The 19,974-nt window shown below is 39.7% G+C and overlaps 1 protein-coding gene and 1 pseudogene across 1 annotated transcript; both read left to right on the forward strand.

The window, feature by feature from the left end:
• The first annotated feature begins 10,831 nt into the window (after positions 1–10,831).
• LOC121755131 (cytosolic sulfotransferase 5-like) lies at positions 10,832–12,005 on the forward strand. The gene has a single exon (XM_042150415.1). The coding sequence runs from the start codon at positions 10,934–10,936 to the stop codon at positions 11,837–11,839; it is 906 nt and encodes a 301-aa protein (XP_042006349.1). The 5' UTR covers positions 10,832–10,933; the 3' UTR covers positions 11,840–12,005.
• A 1,539-nt stretch (positions 12,006–13,544) lies between these two features.
• Positions 13,545–18,182, forward strand: LOC121754740 (annotated as a pseudogene).
• The last annotated feature ends 1,792 nt before the right edge of the window (positions 18,183–19,974 follow it).

Genomic DNA, 19,974 nt, shown 5'->3' on the forward strand with positions numbered 1-19,974 from the left:
ACCTGTTGGATTGAGAAATATCAAGTGCACACACTATTTCTAGCTACTTCATCATTGAATAGTGATTGACATATAACAATATTTTTTTACTTTTGATGCCACACAAATTGATGATATGATGCAGCTTCTTAATTATGACTAGAAAATGCTTGACTCTATTATCATGTAATTTCTCTTCTTTGACACAAATTAAAACTTCTCCTACACTGCTGGTTTAAATGCTGAGACTTTCAAATTTACGAAGTGAGAGTACTTGTAGTAAAATGTTGATGTTGTGAACCTTTCACGTAAAACCTTTTTGAACATGACCAATTTACAAACGCCCAGCCTCCCTACAAAGCGCTCTCTGGCTCGCTGCCGCCGGACCTATTCACCCACCTCGTAAATCTTCGCAATCTCTATTTTTTAGCACAATTTCAGCGGCGAAGTTCCCCAACCCTTTTTCTCTCGCTTTGTCGAGCATCAATTTAGCTGAGAACAATTCATCCGGTTCGATTTCGGCGGGTTTTAGTAATTTGACTAGATTAGACACACTCTATTTGCAGAGCAACCGTTTCTCCGATCCGATCCCGAGTTGAATATACCCAACTTCAGTGGCAGACACAGAAAACCATATTGATAGGGACTATGTTTACTAGTACTACCTTTTTACATGGTAATTTACACATGAATTTGGATAAATATAAATTTTTTTTAGCAGAAAATCCCCCAAAAAATGGTTTTAACCTTTTAGGGAGGGCTTAAGCTTGTGTCTGCCAATGCCTAGCTTTGTTCAATTTAGTGTATCGAATAATGGTGTCGAAACTGGTTGAATTACCCCTAAGGAGAGGATTCTGCTCTACGAATGTGATTACAATTAGTGGCTCATGGTTGTGAAGATAGGGTGATTTCTTTCTCCCCAGCAATGGTGTGAAAGAGAAGTGGGCTTTGGTGAAGGAGTAATTAGGCATATGCTAACTCAATGAATTAATAAAGTAAATATTTAAATTTTAGTAAAAAAATAAAATAAAATGATGTCGTTTCGTTTATGAAACGTTGGCCAAATCCACGTAAACACTCCTACATGCATGCCACGTAAGCTAAAATTTTCCACGTAAATTTTGCGGCTCCCATTGACTTGACGTATCAGTATTATACATTTATAATATCCGTCTGTGTCACACCCAATAACAATATATGCTATAACAATTTTCTATGTCAGTATACTGACAAATTCATATTTTCATTGGTTTAATTGGTCTGTTGATGTGCTTTATATCAAGCTTATTGCTTGAATTGTTTTTTTTCTAGCCAGTTAATTGTTATTTTGGAGATTGATGTGTTAGTTGAGTTGTGTAGAGAAAAACATGAAAAATAGACAAAATTGGTGAATTCTAGTACATCCGGGTGGAGCTCCGTCACTAGTGTAGCACCAGGCTGGGTACCAAACACAAGGCGTAAAGGATCCAAGGACATACACCCGACCGGGTACCATTCGGCCAGGTTGGTTCACTCGGTCAGGTAATCAGACTAAAGCATCGCGAATCCAGGCAATGTACCCGCCCGGGTACTTTTGTGACCATAAGGTCACCCGGACAGGTAGAGGTGCAAAGGCGTAGGTTTTCCAGCAACTTAAACCTGAGCGGGTAAACCTTGGCGTATCAAAGCCACCCGGACGAGTCTGATAGTCTGGCGTTTTGTAACACCCAAACATGATTTTTGGAAGAAAATAAAGAGGAAAAATAACGCCTAGGTCATGAAGGATGTTGAAAGGCTTTGATATTTTTTATTCAACTCGTTTGATTCTATTGATTTACACTCCTTTACATAGGATGGAGACTAGAGTAATTAAGGTAAAGATTTACCCTAATTCCTAATTGCTAATTACATGGTAAGTATCAATCACAATATCATTCCATATTTTCTTGATATTTTCCTTGTCTTGATTTCTTTCCAACACTCCCCCTCAAGTTAAGTAAGGGGGTCGTCCATGCTTAACTTGCCCAATGCTTCACGAAAGCTTCTCGAGTCCACTGCCTTGGTCAGAATATCTGCCAGTTGATCTTCGGATCTAACAAATGGTAGTTCCACGACCTTTACTTCTATGTTGTCTTTGATGAAGTGTCGATCAACCTCAACGTGTTTTGTCCGATCATGTTGTACTGGGTTCTCGGATATATTGATGGCTGCCTTATTATCGCAGAATAGTTTGCACGGTCCTAAGGGCATCAACTCCAACTCGGTCATTAATCGTTTTAGCCATAGAAGCTCTGTTAATCCGCTCTTGATCCCTCGAAATTCCGCCTCTGCACTTGACAATGCTACCACCTTTTGTTTCTTGCTTCGCCAAGTAACCAGGTTGCCTCCAACAAATGTAAAGTATCCAGCGGTTGACTTTCGGTCATTTGGGTTTCCTGCCCAATCTGCATCTGTGTACCCACATACGTCCATATATCCATGCTTCTTAAACATTACTCCATGTCCTGGTGTTCCCTTCAAGTACCGGACGATTCTTATTGCTGCCTCCCAATGGGCTGCCTGTGGCCTATGCATGAACTGACTCACTACTCCGACGGCATATGATATGTCAGGTCTGGTGTGGGATAAGTAGATCAACTTTCCGACTAAGCGTTGGTACCTTGTACGATGAGTGGGTTCTGCTCCTTCTACTATCTGTAAACCATGGTTCTGGACCATAGGGGTGTCTGCCGGCTTGCAGTCCAACATTCCAGTTTCTGCCAACAAGTCAAGAACGTACTTCCTCTGATTTATGAAGATTCCTCGTCGAGACCTTAGTACTTCTATCCCCAAGAAATACTTTAGTAATCCAAGGTCCTTCATTTCGAACTCCGAGAAAAGATTCTGTCTTAATCGTTTGATTTCCTCTTCATCATCACCAGTGAGGATCATATCATCAACATATATAATAAGACATGTGATCTTCCCTTCCATTTTTTTCAAAAACAAGGTGTGATCGGAATTACTCTATTTGTACCCGTACTTCTTCATCACTTCGGTAAATCTCCCAAACCAGGCCCGAGGAGACTGCTTCAACCCATACAACGTTTTCTTAAGTCTGCATACTCTTCCACCTTCAAAATCCACAGAGAAACCTGGTGGGGCCTCCATATAGATCGGTTTTGAGAGTTCACCATGCAGGAAGGCATTAGTGACATCGAACTGGTGTAGAGGCCAATCCTTGTTTGCCGCGATGGAGAAGAGGACCCTAATCGTGTTCATCTTGGCAACTGGAGAGAATGTCTCGGCATAATCAACTCCATATGTTTGAGTGTATCCCTTTGCTACCAATCTGGCCTTATATCGCTCAATTGACCCATCTGGTCTCCTTTTGATGGTGAAGACCCACCTGCACCCTACAGCTCGCACGCCTTCTGGTCTGGCACACACTTCCCATGTTTGGCTTTTCATCAGTGCCTTCATTTCCACCAGCATTGCCTTTCTCCATTGAGGTATTTGCATAGCTTCTTCAGCTGTTTGGGGAATCTCTTCTTCTTCGTATAGAGCTGTTGTGAATGCTCTAGCCATTTCCGCGAGGTTGGCTTTAGCTAGATTTGCCATCGAGTATCTGCTTTTACCCCCGATCTTTTCTGGACTGTATCTCTTAGGTGGCACCCCTCGAGTGCTTCTGGGTGGAAGAATGTATCGGCCAGTGTCCCCATCAATAGCAGTGACCTCATCGGTCTCATCAAGGTTAGAAGTAACAACTGTATTCTCAGGAGTGGTTTCGGAGTTTACCTCGGATATCACTGGAGGAGGATTGGTTTGAGGCATGGCTGGTTGAGGGGGATCCATAGTAGACGTGACTTGCTCGGCGGTGGCGCTAGCTTGTTCTGTTAGTTCCGCTTCGGAGTCGCTTGATTGAGGCACCAACCAACTTGGAGGTCCACTCATACCCCTTAGGGTATCTCTACTCTCCCCCTGACCTCTAAGTTGAGTTTGATAGAAGTATTCGCACTCAAGGAAGTTACAGTTCATGGTAGTGATTATTTTCCTAGAGGATGGATCATAGCATCTATACCCATTTTGATTAATCCCATATCCCAAAAAAACGCATTTCACAGCGCATGCAGAGAATTTAGTACGCTCATGTTTCGGTATATGCACATAGACAGAACATCCAAAAATCTTTAGTGGAAGAGTAAATGGTTCAGACACTTTTGTTAATTTTGAGAGAACTTGAAGAGGTGTTTGCATATCAAGAATTTTTGTAGGAAGACGATTAACTAGGTACACCGAGGTGGCAACTGCCTCTGGCCAAAGGAATTTCGGAACATATGAATCAAAAAACAAGGCTCGAGTTATTTCAAGAAGGATTCTATTTTTTCTCTCGGCTACCCCATTTTGTTCCGGTGTATATGGGCAGGTGGTTTGGTGAATTAACCCATTCTTCTTTAAAAAATTCTTCCATGTCTCTATTAACAAATTCTCTCCCATTATCTGACCTAAGAACCGAGATAGTTTTATGAAACTGTGTCTGAATCATTTTGAAAAAGATTGTGAATTTTCCGAAAACCTCAGATTTATGTTTCAAAAAATATACCCACGTCATTCTAGTGCAATCATCGACAAAAAGAAGAAAATATTTAAATCCATGATCACCAGTAATAGGCGCAGGGCCCCACACATCAGCATGAACAATGGAAAAAATATTTTTAACACGCGTATTACTGGATTTAAAAGATTGTCTATGATTCTTAGCCAAAACACATGACTCACAAGAAATGTCTTTAAGATGAGAAAATTTTGGAAAAAGTAATTTGAAATAACCCGCGGAAGGATGACCCATTCGACGGTGCCACAACCAAGCTTCTCTATCGGCAGATCCGTGAGCAAGCATCGCAGCGCCCCCTTGGTGAGCTATCTCATCCACATAATAGAGTCCCTGACGCTCAGTGCCACGCCCAATTATCCTCCTCGTCCTGATATCCTGTAAAACACAGAAATTTGGATGCATCAATAAAGTACAATTCAGTTCCTTCGTCACATGACTAATAGACATCAGTTTGTGAGATAATTTGGGCACATATAGGCAATTCTTAAGTTTCAGACTCGGGGATATTTCAATAGTTCCACTTCCATTCACCGATGTCAATTCCCCATCAGCGGTTTGAATTTGGCTTTTTGTTGCATCATTAAAGGTAGTAAAATCCCTCTTATCATAAGTCATAGTATCTGTAGCCCCACAATCAAATATCCATTCATTCCCAGTATTACCCGATAATTTTTTTGCCATGCACGCAATGTGGGTGTTTTCAAGAGGTGCAAAATAATTTAGGTCAATAAATGACTTTTTTGAAACCGGGGGGATAATTTTCACATTTTTAACTTCTGGGGGACTCAATTGCACTTTCATCCTTTCATGGGGTAAATCATGCAATAAAGGAAAGTTTGGGGGTAAAAAGTGGGATTTGACATTCTTGGAGGATTTAAATGATAAGAGTAAAGTGGGGTTAGGGTTTTTAGGCCCCAACCCGTTACCTCCAACTCCAATCGATCCGCCTCCGAACGTCCCTCCTCCTCGTCGGTAGTCGGCGATTGCCGCTTCCCCGATTGCACCACCCCTGTTTTCTTGTCGGCTGTGGGCGTCGGCGGCCTCCTGGTTGCCCGCTCCGGTCGCCGGAAACAATCCTCCTCCATTCTCGGTTACTCCGATGGCTAGTTTCGCCTTGGCTCTCTGGTTTTCGTCCCACCACTCCGGGAAGCCGACGAGAAGGAAGCATGTTTCCTTGGTGTGTTTGTGCTTCCCATAATGCGAGCACCACAGTTTCGATTTGTCCGGTTTAAACGGTCGCCGATTTGAAGGGTTGGGTGCACCGGTTCGGTGCGGCGGTGGTTCGCCCCGCTGCTGATTTCTAGCTGCGAATCCGAGTCCGATACCGCCCGATGATGCGACACCGCTGGTTGCGCCGGCCGGTTCAGGGAAAATTGCCGGCATGATTTTAAGCCGGGCGGTCTCTCTCTTTATCCAGCCATACGCGACCTCGGCTGAGGGCCACGGTCGCTCCTTGAGCACTTCCCGCTTCATCTGATCGTATCTCGGGTTGAGTCCGGTTAAAAATTTGAATAGTCGCCGGGTTTCGATGTATTTCCGGAACTGACTTACTCCCTTGTCACAACATGTGACCGGCTGTTCTTGGCACCGGTCTACATCTATCCACGTCCCATGTAAGTGTCGCCAATATGTCTCCAGGCTTTGTTCTCCTTGCTTGACATTCTCTGCCTTTTCCTCCAGGTCGAAGAGTAAGAATGGATCGGATGTGCTTTCGAATGTTACGGCTAGGCTTTTCCACAACGCCTCTGCCGTTTGGTGATGAGCAAAGTCGATGACGATGTCGGTCTCGATGTTGTCTAAGATCCACGAGAAGACGATTAGATCCGTCTCCTCCCACTCCGTGTAGTCTGCCGCCCCTGGTTCGGGTGGTGGCGGATTGCCGTTGATGTGGCGAAGAACCCTTCTACTCCCAATCTGAATCTTCATTAGCCGTGCCCATATCGAATAGTTTGATCCGTTGAGCTTTACAGCAACTATTACATTCTTGCTGACCCTCAGCTTGGTGTCGTCTGAGATTTTGGGTTTGTCGTCATCGGCCATGGCTTAATTCTGCCTTAGGAGGTCGAGAGAGGTATATTTAGGCTGTGATGAACTTGTTTCTGAGCCTTTGCTCTGATACCATGTTGAAAGGCTTTGATATTTTTTATTCAACTCGTTTGATTCTATTGATTTACACTCCTTTACATAGGATGGAGACTAGAGTAATTAAGGTAAAGATTTACCCTAATTCCTAATTGCTAATTACATGGTAAGTATCAATCACAATATCATTCCATATTTTCTTGATATTTTCCTTGTCTTGATTTCTTTCCAACAAAGGATTCACACCAGCCGCCTCCTACACCTACTACACACACCCCCAAGAACACCTTTGAGAGAGAGATTTGAAGATTAAAGATTATGCATCGGAAGATTGAAGCTTTACTCCATAGATCTATCTCACATGAGTACTTAGGCCAACCACAGTGGGGCGGACAATAGTATGCCCGATGCATCGGGCGCCCTATCGTCTACCACTGTGGCTCCGCGGACGATGGACGATGCGTCGTCCGCGCCATCGTCCGCCCACTGTGGGCGATGCGGACGATGGCGCGGACGATGCAACGCGTTTTAGTTTTTTTTTTTTTTAATTTGAAAATTTTGTTATATATATATACCCAGCTTCACTTTTCATTTGTAACTTTTCGATTAACTTTTAAACTCTCAAATTACGCTATAAAATGGAATCCGTTGGATACTCAAGTCCTAGTAGCCCGATGATTGGAGATGGCGCACGGTGGTCGGGTACACAACCTGGCAAATATCGGTAGTTCGACGCCAGAAAGAAGCGGACCAAGCACCGGGCGCATAATTTGCCACCTCCAACAACTTGTGAAGAGTACGTCCCGAGCGTACGAACTACCAGCCGGATGAAACCCTCGTCTTGGCGAGGTGTTGGGTGGATATATCGGAGGACCCGATATTCGCGAACAACCAAAAGCAGCTCACGTATTGGGAGCGCATCGCCGAGCGCTACAGTGAGGTGAAGCCGCCGAGCGCGTACAAGCGCCAACGAGAGCAGCTCCGCAAGCACTGGGATCAGGTGAAGAAGCAAGTCAACCTGTTCGCGGCGGAGAGAAGTGCTCGAGGGATCAGGGAAGCGGCGAGAGCTTGAGCGACGTGCGCGATAGAGCATTGTTGTCTACCAGTCCATGTACGGCGACTTCAAGCATTTCAACATCTGGGCGCTCTTGAGGGACAAGCAGAAGTTCCAAGGCAGGATTCTGCACACTGGTGCAGCGAAGAGGACGAAAACCACCGACACTGGTGGTTACACGACCAGCGAAAGGGGAACTCGTCCGGTGGACCTCAACCAGACGTGCACGGAGGAAGAGACTTTCGGCACACTGATGTCCTCCCGGCGGCGTCTCATAGGCGTCAAGGCTGCGAAGAACAAGGGGAAGGCGAAGGCGACATCCTCCTCGGCCGCCCCCCCATCGCCGATCCTGACCCCAACCCCTACCCCGACCCCAGCGACACTTGCCTACGCAGATTTGGCAACGACCTCGATGGCACGGACGTTGTTGGATACGCACAACGCCCTTATGAAGTGTATGGATCCGGCCAGAGCCGAATTCCTCCAGAGGTTGATCGATGAGTTAAGCCGGAAGTTGGGGCTTTTGTAGGATAGTCAATTTTTTTTTATTTCTAACCCGTGTAACTTTTTTTTAAAATCAATGAATTTTTTGCCGTTCTTAGTTAATCGTTATGTTTTTTTCTAAGTTTGCATTTATATATTTGAAAATATTTAAATTAATTAACAAAACAATAGTAAAATGCTTAGGGCGCGCCTTAGGGCGCGCCTTAGGGCGCCGCGCTGCAGGTGGAAGGGGAGGAGGATAAAATTCTGACGTGACGGTGCATAGGGCGGGCTTTAGGGCGCCCCACTGTGAATGCTCTTAGTATCTTTTATTCATGTATTTGTTGGATTCCTTTGTGTTAAACTTGTTTTTCTCCATGAACATGAGTAGCTAAACCCTTTTTGTAGAATTCCTAGTGATGATGCACTAGTTTCATAGTTTTTATCCAATTGATTTTGTTTTTACCTTGCTCTTGTAGTTGTTTGCTTATTCTTGGATTTATTCATTTCAATTGCTTGAGCACCACTTGATTGTGTAGGATTAATTAGATTAATCGGGAGATGAAATAATTAATTTGGAAATAAGAATAATTCACACCTTAATACAATAGAATTCGAGAGAGTTGAGGTTTTGAGTGAGGTCTTTGATCTTATCGTGCTTTATGGAGTTAAGGGTTTAGGATTACAAGGGGACTTCAATCATAATGCCTAATCTACAGGTTTCTCTCATCGGGAAGGGGTTTAATCTATAATTGTGATCGACTTAATAACTCTAGAGACGCAAAAAGGTAAGGCAAATAGATTGGATAAGAGCTTGAAATTGTGCATCGGATCCTTGAGTTCTATAATTTTCTCTATATTATCTTTCCGCATCTTGTTTACTTGTTCCTATTTGTTTACTTGCTTATTACTCCCTCCGTCCACGAAAAATAGGACACATTGTGAAGGCACGGGTGAATTGGTAAAGTAAGAGAGAAGGGAAAAAAGTAAGAGAGAAGTAGTGTTAGTGAAATGTGGGGTCCATATTATTAGTACGAGAGAGGGAAAACAGTAAGAGAGAAGTTTTTGAAAACTTTCCTTTTTAAATGTGCTCTATTTTTGTGGACAATAAAAAATGACAAATGTGCTATATTTTTCGTGGACGGAGGGGGTATATGCTTTCATTAGTGTAAGAACAAATCAAACTTTTCCCAATTGTCTAGATAGTAGTTAACATTTGTTCGGGTACTTAAGTTCATACAAATTTGTCTCTGTAGGATACGATACTCTTGCTTACTAATTGCTGCACTAGCCCCGTACACTTGCGGGTATTACTTGTGTTAAAATAAATTGAGTCATACACACATATCAATGTTATAAGTATATAATATCAGTCTATGTCACAAACACATACTCCCTCCATCCCACTTAAAATGAAATATTTGGGAATCGTCACGAGATTTTATGTAGTGTTGTTTTGTGAGTTAATGAAGAGAGATATGGAAAAGTAGAGATATAGTTGTTTTCATTTTAGAAAACGTTTCATTTTTAATGAGACAGTCAAAAAAGGAAAACGTTTTATTTTTAATGGGAAGGAGGGAGTATATATTATCGACTTTCTTCCATAATTTCATAATAAATCTTAACTTGAATTGACAATTTCATTTTCACTAAAATAATTAGAACACTATTATACTACCTGACATATGTATGTACTCATTATACGTATTAAGATATCAAAGGAAACTATGAGATAAAAAATTTATGTAAAATTTAATGTACCTGTTCTACAAAAAATCAATGTAAAATAAAAATTATAGTAAGATGAAAAATGATGTAAAAGTTAAACAAGAAAAATACATATGCTCTATCCGAGAATCGAACTCACATAAAATGTATATATTGGCTGCTGTATGAAAAATCAAGTAAAATGTCGGTAGCAAAAACAAAATTTATATATGATGATTGGAATTGAAATCTCACCTCACTCCGGTAAAGAAAACACTATATCAGCCTCGGCATTTAACAATTATGCTAGTATGTAATGAATACGTATATACATTTTTCAAATTCTTGAGGAAGCTATGGGCCCCTCATGCCTTCGCCACTGATCAGGGTCCAGGGATAATCAGGTGTGTATTTTTTAAAAGATTGTAGACGAAAAATAAGTAAGCAAAATGCATTCGAGATGGAGCACACGTTATGCAATTCGATTAGTAAAAGATGGAGTGTCAAATCATGCAATTCGAAGTCTTAATTAATGCTCCCGTATTCCAAAAAAAATACTTTTAAATGTTCAAAAAAATAGTCTCATTTCTAAAAAATGAAAGTTTATAATCTTTTATACTTTACTCACTCTTGCTCTCTATCTTTCACTTAGTTAACAATTTTTCATTAAAATTCATGCCATAAATGAGACTATTTTTTTGGAAAAAGGGAATGATAGTTGGAATGTCCAATCATGATTAGTTGGAATGTCCAATCATGATGAAATACATGTACTGGAGTTATAGATAGAAAGTCAAATCATGCAATTCTTAATACATATTAAGGACGAGGCGATCTTTCATTTCATATAAACATGTCAGAGAAGATCGAAACTTAGTGGTTTGCCACTTTTAACATATGCAAGAGCCAATAGGAGATGCATATATTATGCGTGGCTAACTAAGCAAATTATCTAATTAAAAATATTAACCCGTGTGTCATGTTACTACGAAGCTATATATTGATCCGCTTGTGCTATAAAAATGAATTTTATTTGAGACTTGAAAGCATTGAAAATGTCCAACGATATCCTCCCAAAAGCGAGTTACTGGGGCATACCCGACTCCCTGACCCAGTTGGATGGTTTCTGGCTGATCAGCACAGCAGTCGACCCGGCCACGACCTTCCGCTCCAACTTCAACGCCCGCGACGACGACGTCATTCTGGCGTCGATGCTCAAGACCGGCACCACGTGGCTCAAGGCGCTCGCCCATTCCATCCTCAAAAAAGGCGAAAGCGGCGATCCCCTAACCAAAGACAACCCTCATAACCTCGTCCCCACCCTCGAGTTCGAGGCCTTGTCGTCCGCCAACACCAAGTTCGACATCTACGATGCCTCGGGGCCTCGCCTCCTCCACACCCACCTCCCATACTCCATCCTCCCGGGCTCCGTCAAGAACTCCGCCTGCAAGATCGTCTACATCGCGAGAAACCCCAAGGACACCCTCATCTCCATGTGGCACTTCTATAATGCCATAGTGGTTATGGGCGGTCAAGAGCCGGTGTCGCTTGACGAGGCTGTGGATGGCTTCTGCTCCGGCGTGCATCCCTTCGGCCCCTTCTCAGATCACGCGGCAGAGTACTGGCTGGAGAGCAGGAGATGGCCGGAGAAGGTGTTGTTCCTCAAGTATGAGGAGATGAAATCGGACCCAAAGAGGGAGGTTTCAAGGATTGCTGAGTTTATGGGGAGGCCGTTGACGAAGGAAGGAGAGGCGGAGGAGCTTTTGTGGAGGTGCAGTTTGGAGAGGCTTAAGAATTTGGAGGTGAATTCGACTGGACATGATGTGGGGCCCATGCCCAATGCTGCATTTTTTAGGAAGGGTCAAGTTGGAGATTACAAGAATTATTTGACGTCTCAAATGGAAGAACGGATTCATCAAACCGTCGGCCTAAAGCTTGAGGCGTTAGGCATCTTTTTCTAGAGAATCAAACACCTTTTTCATTCAACTCATAATCAATTGGGAATTCCGAGTCATTCAAATTTCAATGTGTGTGATTTGTACTAATATATTGTACTTCTATAATGACTTTGTTGGATTAGTATTAGAGAAATTCTCTGTGTGAGTTTTGAACATTTCTATTTATAAAAAATGGGCATCCAATAGTGATTGAGATATAACAGCAAATTTTTTACTTTTGATGCATTGACAATATGGAGTTCCTTATGAGATGAAAATGCTTGACTTTGTTATTCCGTAGTACTTCACTACAAAAAAAAAAAAAACGCTTGAATGTAAGCACAAAATTTCAAGCACATGTTGTGCTTGCAAAATTTGGAAGAATTTCGAGCACAAAAGCAAGCAAAATGCAAATTAGGTGGCTGAAAATAATTTTGCGAGAACTACTTTGAGCAAGTTAGAGCAACAACAACCGTGCTCTTGCCAGCGAGCACGGTTGTGGGCCCGGCCCCACTTTTTCTGTTTGCTCTTAGGCAAGAGCACAACACCCACAGCTGTGCTCTTCCGCAAGGACGATCACAATTCAATTTAAATAAAAACATTTCCATAATATTAAAATTCATTAAAAACTGAAATAATATAAAAAAAGACATAATTAAAATCCTAAAATTAAAAATTACATAATTAAAATCCTAAAAAAAATTAAAAATCATAATTAAATTCCTAAAATTTTAAAAAATCACTACGCGTTGCCGAATTTCGCTCACATGTGTTTGATTAGGTCTTCTTGTAGCTCAACGTGGGCTCGGGTATCGCGCGCATGCTTGTTTCGATCCTCTCACCCACCGTCGTATGCACACCTCGGCTTGGGGGAGACCTCGCGCTTGAGCTTCCGGCTCCATCCTCGTCGTAGAAGCTAGCCGCCCTCGGTCCTTCGTTGGCTATAATCATGTTGTGTAAGATAATACACGTGTACATGATGTCGGTGATATTGTTCAAGTGCCACAGCCGAGCCGGGGCCTTCACAATGTTGAATCGGGCTTAAAGGACCCCAAAGGCTCTTTCGACGTCTTTCCGCGCGGACTCTTGACGCTGCGCAAAAAGAACCCTTCTCGGGTCTTGCGGGTTGCTGATCGTCTTCACAAAAGTCGACCACCTTGGGTAGATACCATCGGCGAGATAGTAACCCATGTGGTATAAGTTTGTGTGCTTTGCTTACCATTGGTGGTGTAAATTACACATATGCCTTATTTTCTCTGTATTGTCGTTTTAATAATTAACTGTTTTCAACTATAATCAATTCTTGACAAGTGAAGAATAATAGGGTTATTGTTGTTGAGGTAAACTAAGAGTTTATGAGCTCTGATTCATTTACTGCCTCAATAATTTAGGGCTTCATACACAACGAAGCACTTTATTTCTCAACTTTGGTTACTCCTGCTTGCTTTAAGTAGATGTGGGTGTAGACAGTATACTGATTTTGCTGCATTGTTGCTTTAGGCAATTGTTGGTTGAGTATTATGGCTCCAAATCCAGATGTAATTAAGAACTCATACATTTCTCTATTGAGAATGTTGAAGGCACATATATTTTTCTCTTGTTATCACAGTCTGGAATTCATACATTTTGTTGTAGATTATACAAGTGAAAGCAGAGTTATGAAGATTGTTGCAAATATGGTAGAATTGTCATTATAAGACAAAATATGATCTGTCTAACTTATGCCGGGATGGAAGTATGACTATTGATTTATTGATACTTCGAAGCTTAGGCCACTTCTTGATAGTTGTGCATTGCTGTTCCAATCACCTTACTTGTTTCAGGCTTCAAAACACGTTGGTATCTCTCGGATTTGTGAAATCTAGACGCATTAAACCAAGTGGTGATAAAAAATGTGTGTATTCTTGTTTTACTAATGCACCTTACAATGTGCTATATATGATTAGCAGGACGTGTTGTATTTGAAATATTCAATGTGTGATCAAATTTCTGGAAGTCTAGCTCACAGTCTCACTTGTTTGCTTTCCCCCCACAACGACAGCTACGTACTGCATGCATTGCCATTACTGTGGATTCTGGCGAGCACTACTGCCCCATGTTGCTGATCTCCATCGTTATTGGTCTCTCTTCACCGGTATATTCCTTCAACACATTGCTTTAATTAAAATTATCAATTTTCTGTTTGTTCTTTGATTAATGATCTCCATTGCTTTGATTAAAACTGTCAATCTTGATGCTCTTGCTGAATTATATAAATCATTGTGATTTTTACTTATGTGTGGATGTTATATGGTTCAAATTGTGATCTTTAGATTTTGTCTATGAGATCTTTGCTACTTCTATATCATTGTTCTTGCCACAGCAAAGAAGATTGTGACGATATTGAATCAAGTTCACGAAGCAGTTAATATTCAAGATTAGCCTAAATAGGTAACAAATAGTATTATACACTAATCTATTGTTTACTAGATAGCTCAATTTCTTTTACTTCATTTTCTTACCATTTCGAGGCAGTGGTATCTGTTTTACTTGATTTTTGTACATACATATCATGTTCAGTGAGGAACGAGGTCTTCAAATATTCTCTATGTTCAAGTAATATTTGTCCAACTACTTTATTGTTGTAGTTCAATGGTATTATTCACCCCCATCCCATGTAAGAAAAAATATAACATCATTTGCTCAGCTCTAATGTGCATAACTTATGTTTATGTTTGAACTTATAGTTAAATGCCTAGAGGAGGCTTGAGGAACTAGAGGAGGTTCCTCCTGAGCTAGAGAATATCTTCACACTTTTTGACGTAGAAGTGTCACCAGAAGAAGGGGACGAAGAAACAGTTGGAGTACATTCACCAATAGCTCCTGATCAACCTGATCTCCTCGGAAGAAAAATCATACATCTAAGGGATGGAATGTAAGTGGATGATTATGTTAATAGAATTTTTATAATTTACTAACTATACATTGATTGATATGCAGGCTCTACCCTTCCAAAGATGTAGCTAATATCTGTCTTGACGTTTTTCATAAGATTGTTCTCCCAGACGCCTTCTTTGAAAAAAGTCTTAAGCAGCTCCACATTGGAGTTTATTGGCTGGAATTCAAGGTAATATGCATCTTTATTTATCATCATGATTGGATAGTCTTTAGATTTTACCTTGACTGTCATTAGAACACACTTCTTTTCTTTTTTATTTTTATTTGATATGTTGTTTCAACACTCCTTTTCTTTTATTATTTGTGTAGAAACATGCTAACGTCGAAAATTATGATCAAAATCTCACGTTAGAGGCATTTAAAACAAAATGCAAAAACTAGGTATGGTGATTATATCATCAAAATGAGAAAGAAAAACAAGAAACCAACCTACTTCCCTGAGGTCGTGTGGAATGAATTATTTAAAGCGTGGAATACGGCTGATGCTGTAAAGGAAATAGGTTCCTGGAGCTAGGCAAGCGACAAGCTTGTATTTTCAATTTGCTACCAGCTCAGCCACTGGCTTTGCATCTTCCGGCTCGTCTGGCCTTAGCACTGAGCAGGTTGATGAGCTTCTCGAGCGACGAGTACAATCATTGCATCAAGAGATAGAAGAATTTCGGGAGCTAGTAAAGGTCCTCGGTTAGCAAATTCAAGAGTCTAGAAGATTCAAGAGTCTAGGAGAAGTGGCTAGTACTATTTGAACTAAATTTTGTGAGCTTGTAGTATTTGAACTAAATTTTGGGAGCTTGTAGTATTTGAACTAAATTGTAGGAGCTAGTAGTATTTGAACTAAATTTATGATCTGATTGAATTTAAGTTTAAGTGTAAAATAATACTCCCTCCGTCCCCAAAGAATATGCACTTTGGGTCGACACGAGTTTTAATGTAAAATTAGTGAAGTAAGAGAGAGTAGAGAGAAAAAGTAAATAAAGTATTATTAGCGGAAAATGGATCTCACCTCATTAAAGAGAAAAAAACTTTCTAAAATTAGAAAATGCATATTCTTGTGGGATAGACTAAAAAGGAAAGACTGCATATTCTTGAAGGACGGAGAGAGTATTTTGTGTCTATGTTTTGAATTTGTCATTCAATTGAGTTATTTCATACTATGATTTGAAAAATAAATCCTAAAATTAATTTTTAAAAAAATTACAGAAATTTAGTAGAAAATTATTTTCGAATAGATGCTGAACAGCGAGCACAGCGGTACTCGACATCTACGACGCCTCGGCTCCTCGCCTCCTCCACACCCACCTCCCATACTCCCTCCTCCGGCCTCCGTCAAGAACTCCGCCTGCAAGATCGTCTACATCGCGAGGAGCCCCAAGGACACTCTCATCTCCATGTGGCACTTCTTCAATGCCATATTCAGGCGCCATAAAGAGCCGCTGCCGCTAGACGAGGCTGTGGATTGCTTCTGCTCGGGCGTGCATCCCTTCGGCCCTTCTCGGATCACGTGGCAGAGTACTGGCTGGAGAGCAAGAAAAGGCCGGAGAAGGTGTTGTTCGCGTCAAGTATGAGGAGATGAAATCGGAGCCCAAGAGGGAGGTTTCAAGGATTGCTGAGTTTATGGGGAGGCCGTTGACGAAGGAAGGAGAGGCGGAGGAGCTTTTGTGGAGGTGCAGTTTGGAGAGGCTTAAGAATTTGGAGGTGAATACAAGTGACCATGGTTGGGGCTTGTGCCCAATGCTGCTTATTTTAGGAAGGGTCAAGTTTGGGATTGGAAGAATTATTTGACGTCTCAAATGGAAGAACGGATTCATCAAACCGTTGCTCTTAAGCTTCAGGCTTTAGAGCATCCACATTCGTGCTCTACATTTGTGCTCTTGCCAATGAGCACGGATGTAGGCCCCAGACCCACTTTTTTCTGTCTGCTCTTAGGCAATAGCACAAACAACCCACATCCATGCTCTTCCGCAAGGACGAGCACAAGGGTCCCACCATTCCATTATTCAATTTAAATAAAAACATTTCCACAAAATTAAAATACATTAAAAATACCCGAAATAATATTACAAAATACATTAAAACTTAAAAATTACATAATTAAAACTCCTAATCAATATAAAATACATAATTCAACTCCTAAAAATCAATTAGACAAGTTGTATAAAAAATATGAATGAGAGATGATTTGATGTGAAAAATGGATGATGAATGTGTGTATTTATAGATGATTTTAGGGGGGGGGGAAATAAAAAATAACAGAAAAACGGGCCAAAAACGGCCATTTTTGGGATTGTGAAAAATTTTTTTTGGTATTATTTTTTATTTTAAAAAACATAAAAAAAATGATTTTCCAACGGATATGCGGTTGGCCAATCAGAACGCGCCACGTCGCCTGCTCGCTGGCACGGACGTGCTCGATGCATCGAGCAGCGCCGTCCGTGCCAGCACTGTTGCTCTTAAGCTTGAGGTTTTAGGCCTCTTTTTCTAGTTCATTATGTGGGGTGGATTTATAATTTCAAAATTATAATATGCATGGTGTTTCTTGATCAAGTATTAAAACCGTTAATGCTAGCCAATTCAAACAATTGTCGTTCGATATCCTAAATTCGCATTCCAGTATAACTGCCATTTAACAGTAATGTTATAACCTTCTGGATCGTAAATAAAATGAAATACTTAATATATACTTTAGCATTTTAGGAAATTTTTGATTCTATGTAAATGCGCAAAATATTTCTTTAATAATATATATGCAATAAAATAACGTCACGCAAATATAGTTGACAAAACTATGTAAATAAATAAGGCCCAAATCATGTTGCAAAATGCTTCGTTTCATTAATAAACCCGTTGCCTTACCACTTGGCCACGCCCCATTTCAATTTCTAATTGACACTAAGAAACAATAATATTGTTATTGGTTGTTTGTCAACTCCAGACCAAATAAATATCTAGAAAGATTCCATATCTATAGAATATAGATCTTATATATCTATAGAATAATAGAATAGACCGGTATTCTAATTTTGATACATATAGATACAGAATTCAACTTAATTTATTGATCATTACATAGAATTCAATTAAGATATTGTATGAAAGTATCGTTTCTTCTATTCTCCTTTGAGAATTGGAGGATTTTTGGTTGGATGGATTCAAAGAAAAAGAAGGATTTTTGTCTACCTTATTTACTTTCTTTCTTTCTTTTTCCTGATATCAAAAATGCAACCAAAATGCAATTATCTCCAAGAACAAAATGTCTGTTATGCTTAATATCGTTAGTTTGATCTGTATTTGTATTAATTCGCCCTTTATTCGAGTAGTTTTTTCTTCGGCAAATTGCCCGAAGCCTATGCTTTTTTGAATCCAATCGTAGATGTTATGCCAGTCATACCTCTGTTTTTTTTTCTCTTAGCTTTTGTTTGGCAGGCTGCTGTAAGTTTTCGATAAGATCCGGAATAATAATATCCTAGAAAATGCATGATTTCCTCGAGAAAAAATTCTAACAATTGACAAAATCAGATAAATTTTAGAGTATGAACCTTCGATTCACACATTGATTCGTGAATAGTTAACATAAACCGGACTTACCCCCATTTCCTCGTTTTTGAGCCTTTTCCAGTCATCCAGTCAAAGACCCTAACCCTATTAGGGTCTCCCACAATATCTAAATTTGGATTATAGGCGCAAATTAGATTTTTTTTGTTAATGAAAAAAAAATGAATTTGTGACAATACATTTCTTGAAAAAACCTCATTCCTTGGTATCAAAATAGGATATGTGGTAGAAAAATAGAAGATCTATTCTCTTTTTTTTCTAAAAAAAAAATCTTGGAGATTGTGTAATGCTTACTCTGAAACTCTTCGTTTATACCGTAGTGATATTTTTTGTTTCTCTCTTTATCTTTGGATTCCTATCTAATGATCCGGGGCGTAATCCTGGACGTGAAGAATAAAATACAAAAGGTTTCTTGATTCATTTTCAAATTTTCTTAGGATTTTATCTATTCACACGTTTCACTAAGATTTTCAAAAATTGAAAATAAATAATAAAATAGAATATTAATATATAAAATATAAATAAATAAAGTAACCAACGGAAACGGAAAGAGATGGACTCGAACCCTCGGTACGAATAACTCGTACAACGGATTAGCAATCCGACGCTTTAGTCCACTCAGCCATCTCTCCCAAATGAAAAAGAGAATTACTACATTACACATAATCTAAGGAGTTTTTCTTTTTCTCGTTTCTTTCTCTATTCTATTATTTCTATATAGAGAGATCCACAAATCAGGAATTTCCTTTATCTAAAATCGAAAAGATGGACTCGACCGCGCCAACACTCGAACAAAAAAAAAAGAAGAAGCAAGACCTCTTTGTGTTGATTTTGTTCGAAAGGTCCTTCTTATTCTCACGACCCGGCATGGTCAGTACCTAGCCGGGCTCTTTTTTTTGTTCCAAAAAATTATAGAGAAATAATGATTTCTCTTTTTTGAAAACAAAAAAAGACTTTTATTATTATAATTATATTCAATTGAATATAAAATATTCAAGCAACGACAAAAAGAAAAAATATTATTTAAATTATTTTCTTGTTATATTTTACCCGAACTAAAAAAAAACTATCGATTATTCTACAATACATTTTTTGTGTTATGATTTTAATGTTTTTTTATCCATATCTAACTTCTTCAGTGAAAACTTTAGTTATTTAATAATTTCAATTAAATTCTTTTTTGGAGCCTCTTTTCCGAATCTCATTAAATTTTGATCTACTTGTGAAAAAGTTCAGCACGCTCCTTTTGATGATTCTTTGATAATCCTATCTTGATTATGTTCAATTAGCTTGCTCGACAAAAGGTCCATTTGTATACAATAATCATATGATGCTTTTTTTGATACAAGAGGGTGCTTTTTTGATTGAAAAAGGGATAGGAGATGTTTTATCAATTTTGAAAATTCTGTCTATTTTTTTCTTTTATCTGATAATTTCTTGTATTTTCATCTAATCAATTTATTTTTATGTTTCGAATCGATTAGCAAATCTTTTTTTTTTAGATTTGTTAGTTCAACGGTTTGATTAGCTCGAAAAATAGCTTTTCTCTTTGTTTTAATTCAATTTAATTGCTTTTGGTTCGGATTGTATCCATGTCTATATACCCCTTGTTGAGCTGAAGTTTTGTTTAATCGATATTTTCTCGGGGTTGCTAACTCAATGGTAGAGTACTC

The sequence above is a fragment of the Salvia splendens genome, chromosome 11, assembly GCF_004379255.2.
Source record: "Salvia splendens isolate huo1 chromosome 11, SspV2, whole genome shotgun sequence".
Taxonomy (NCBI): Eukaryota; Viridiplantae; Streptophyta; class Magnoliopsida; order Lamiales; family Lamiaceae; genus Salvia; species Salvia splendens.

Coding starts and splice junctions, on each gene's coding strand:
- LOC121755131 (XM_042150415.1), top strand. CDS start 10,934: ATGTCCAACGATATCCTCCCAAAAGCGAGTTACTGGGGCATACCCGAC.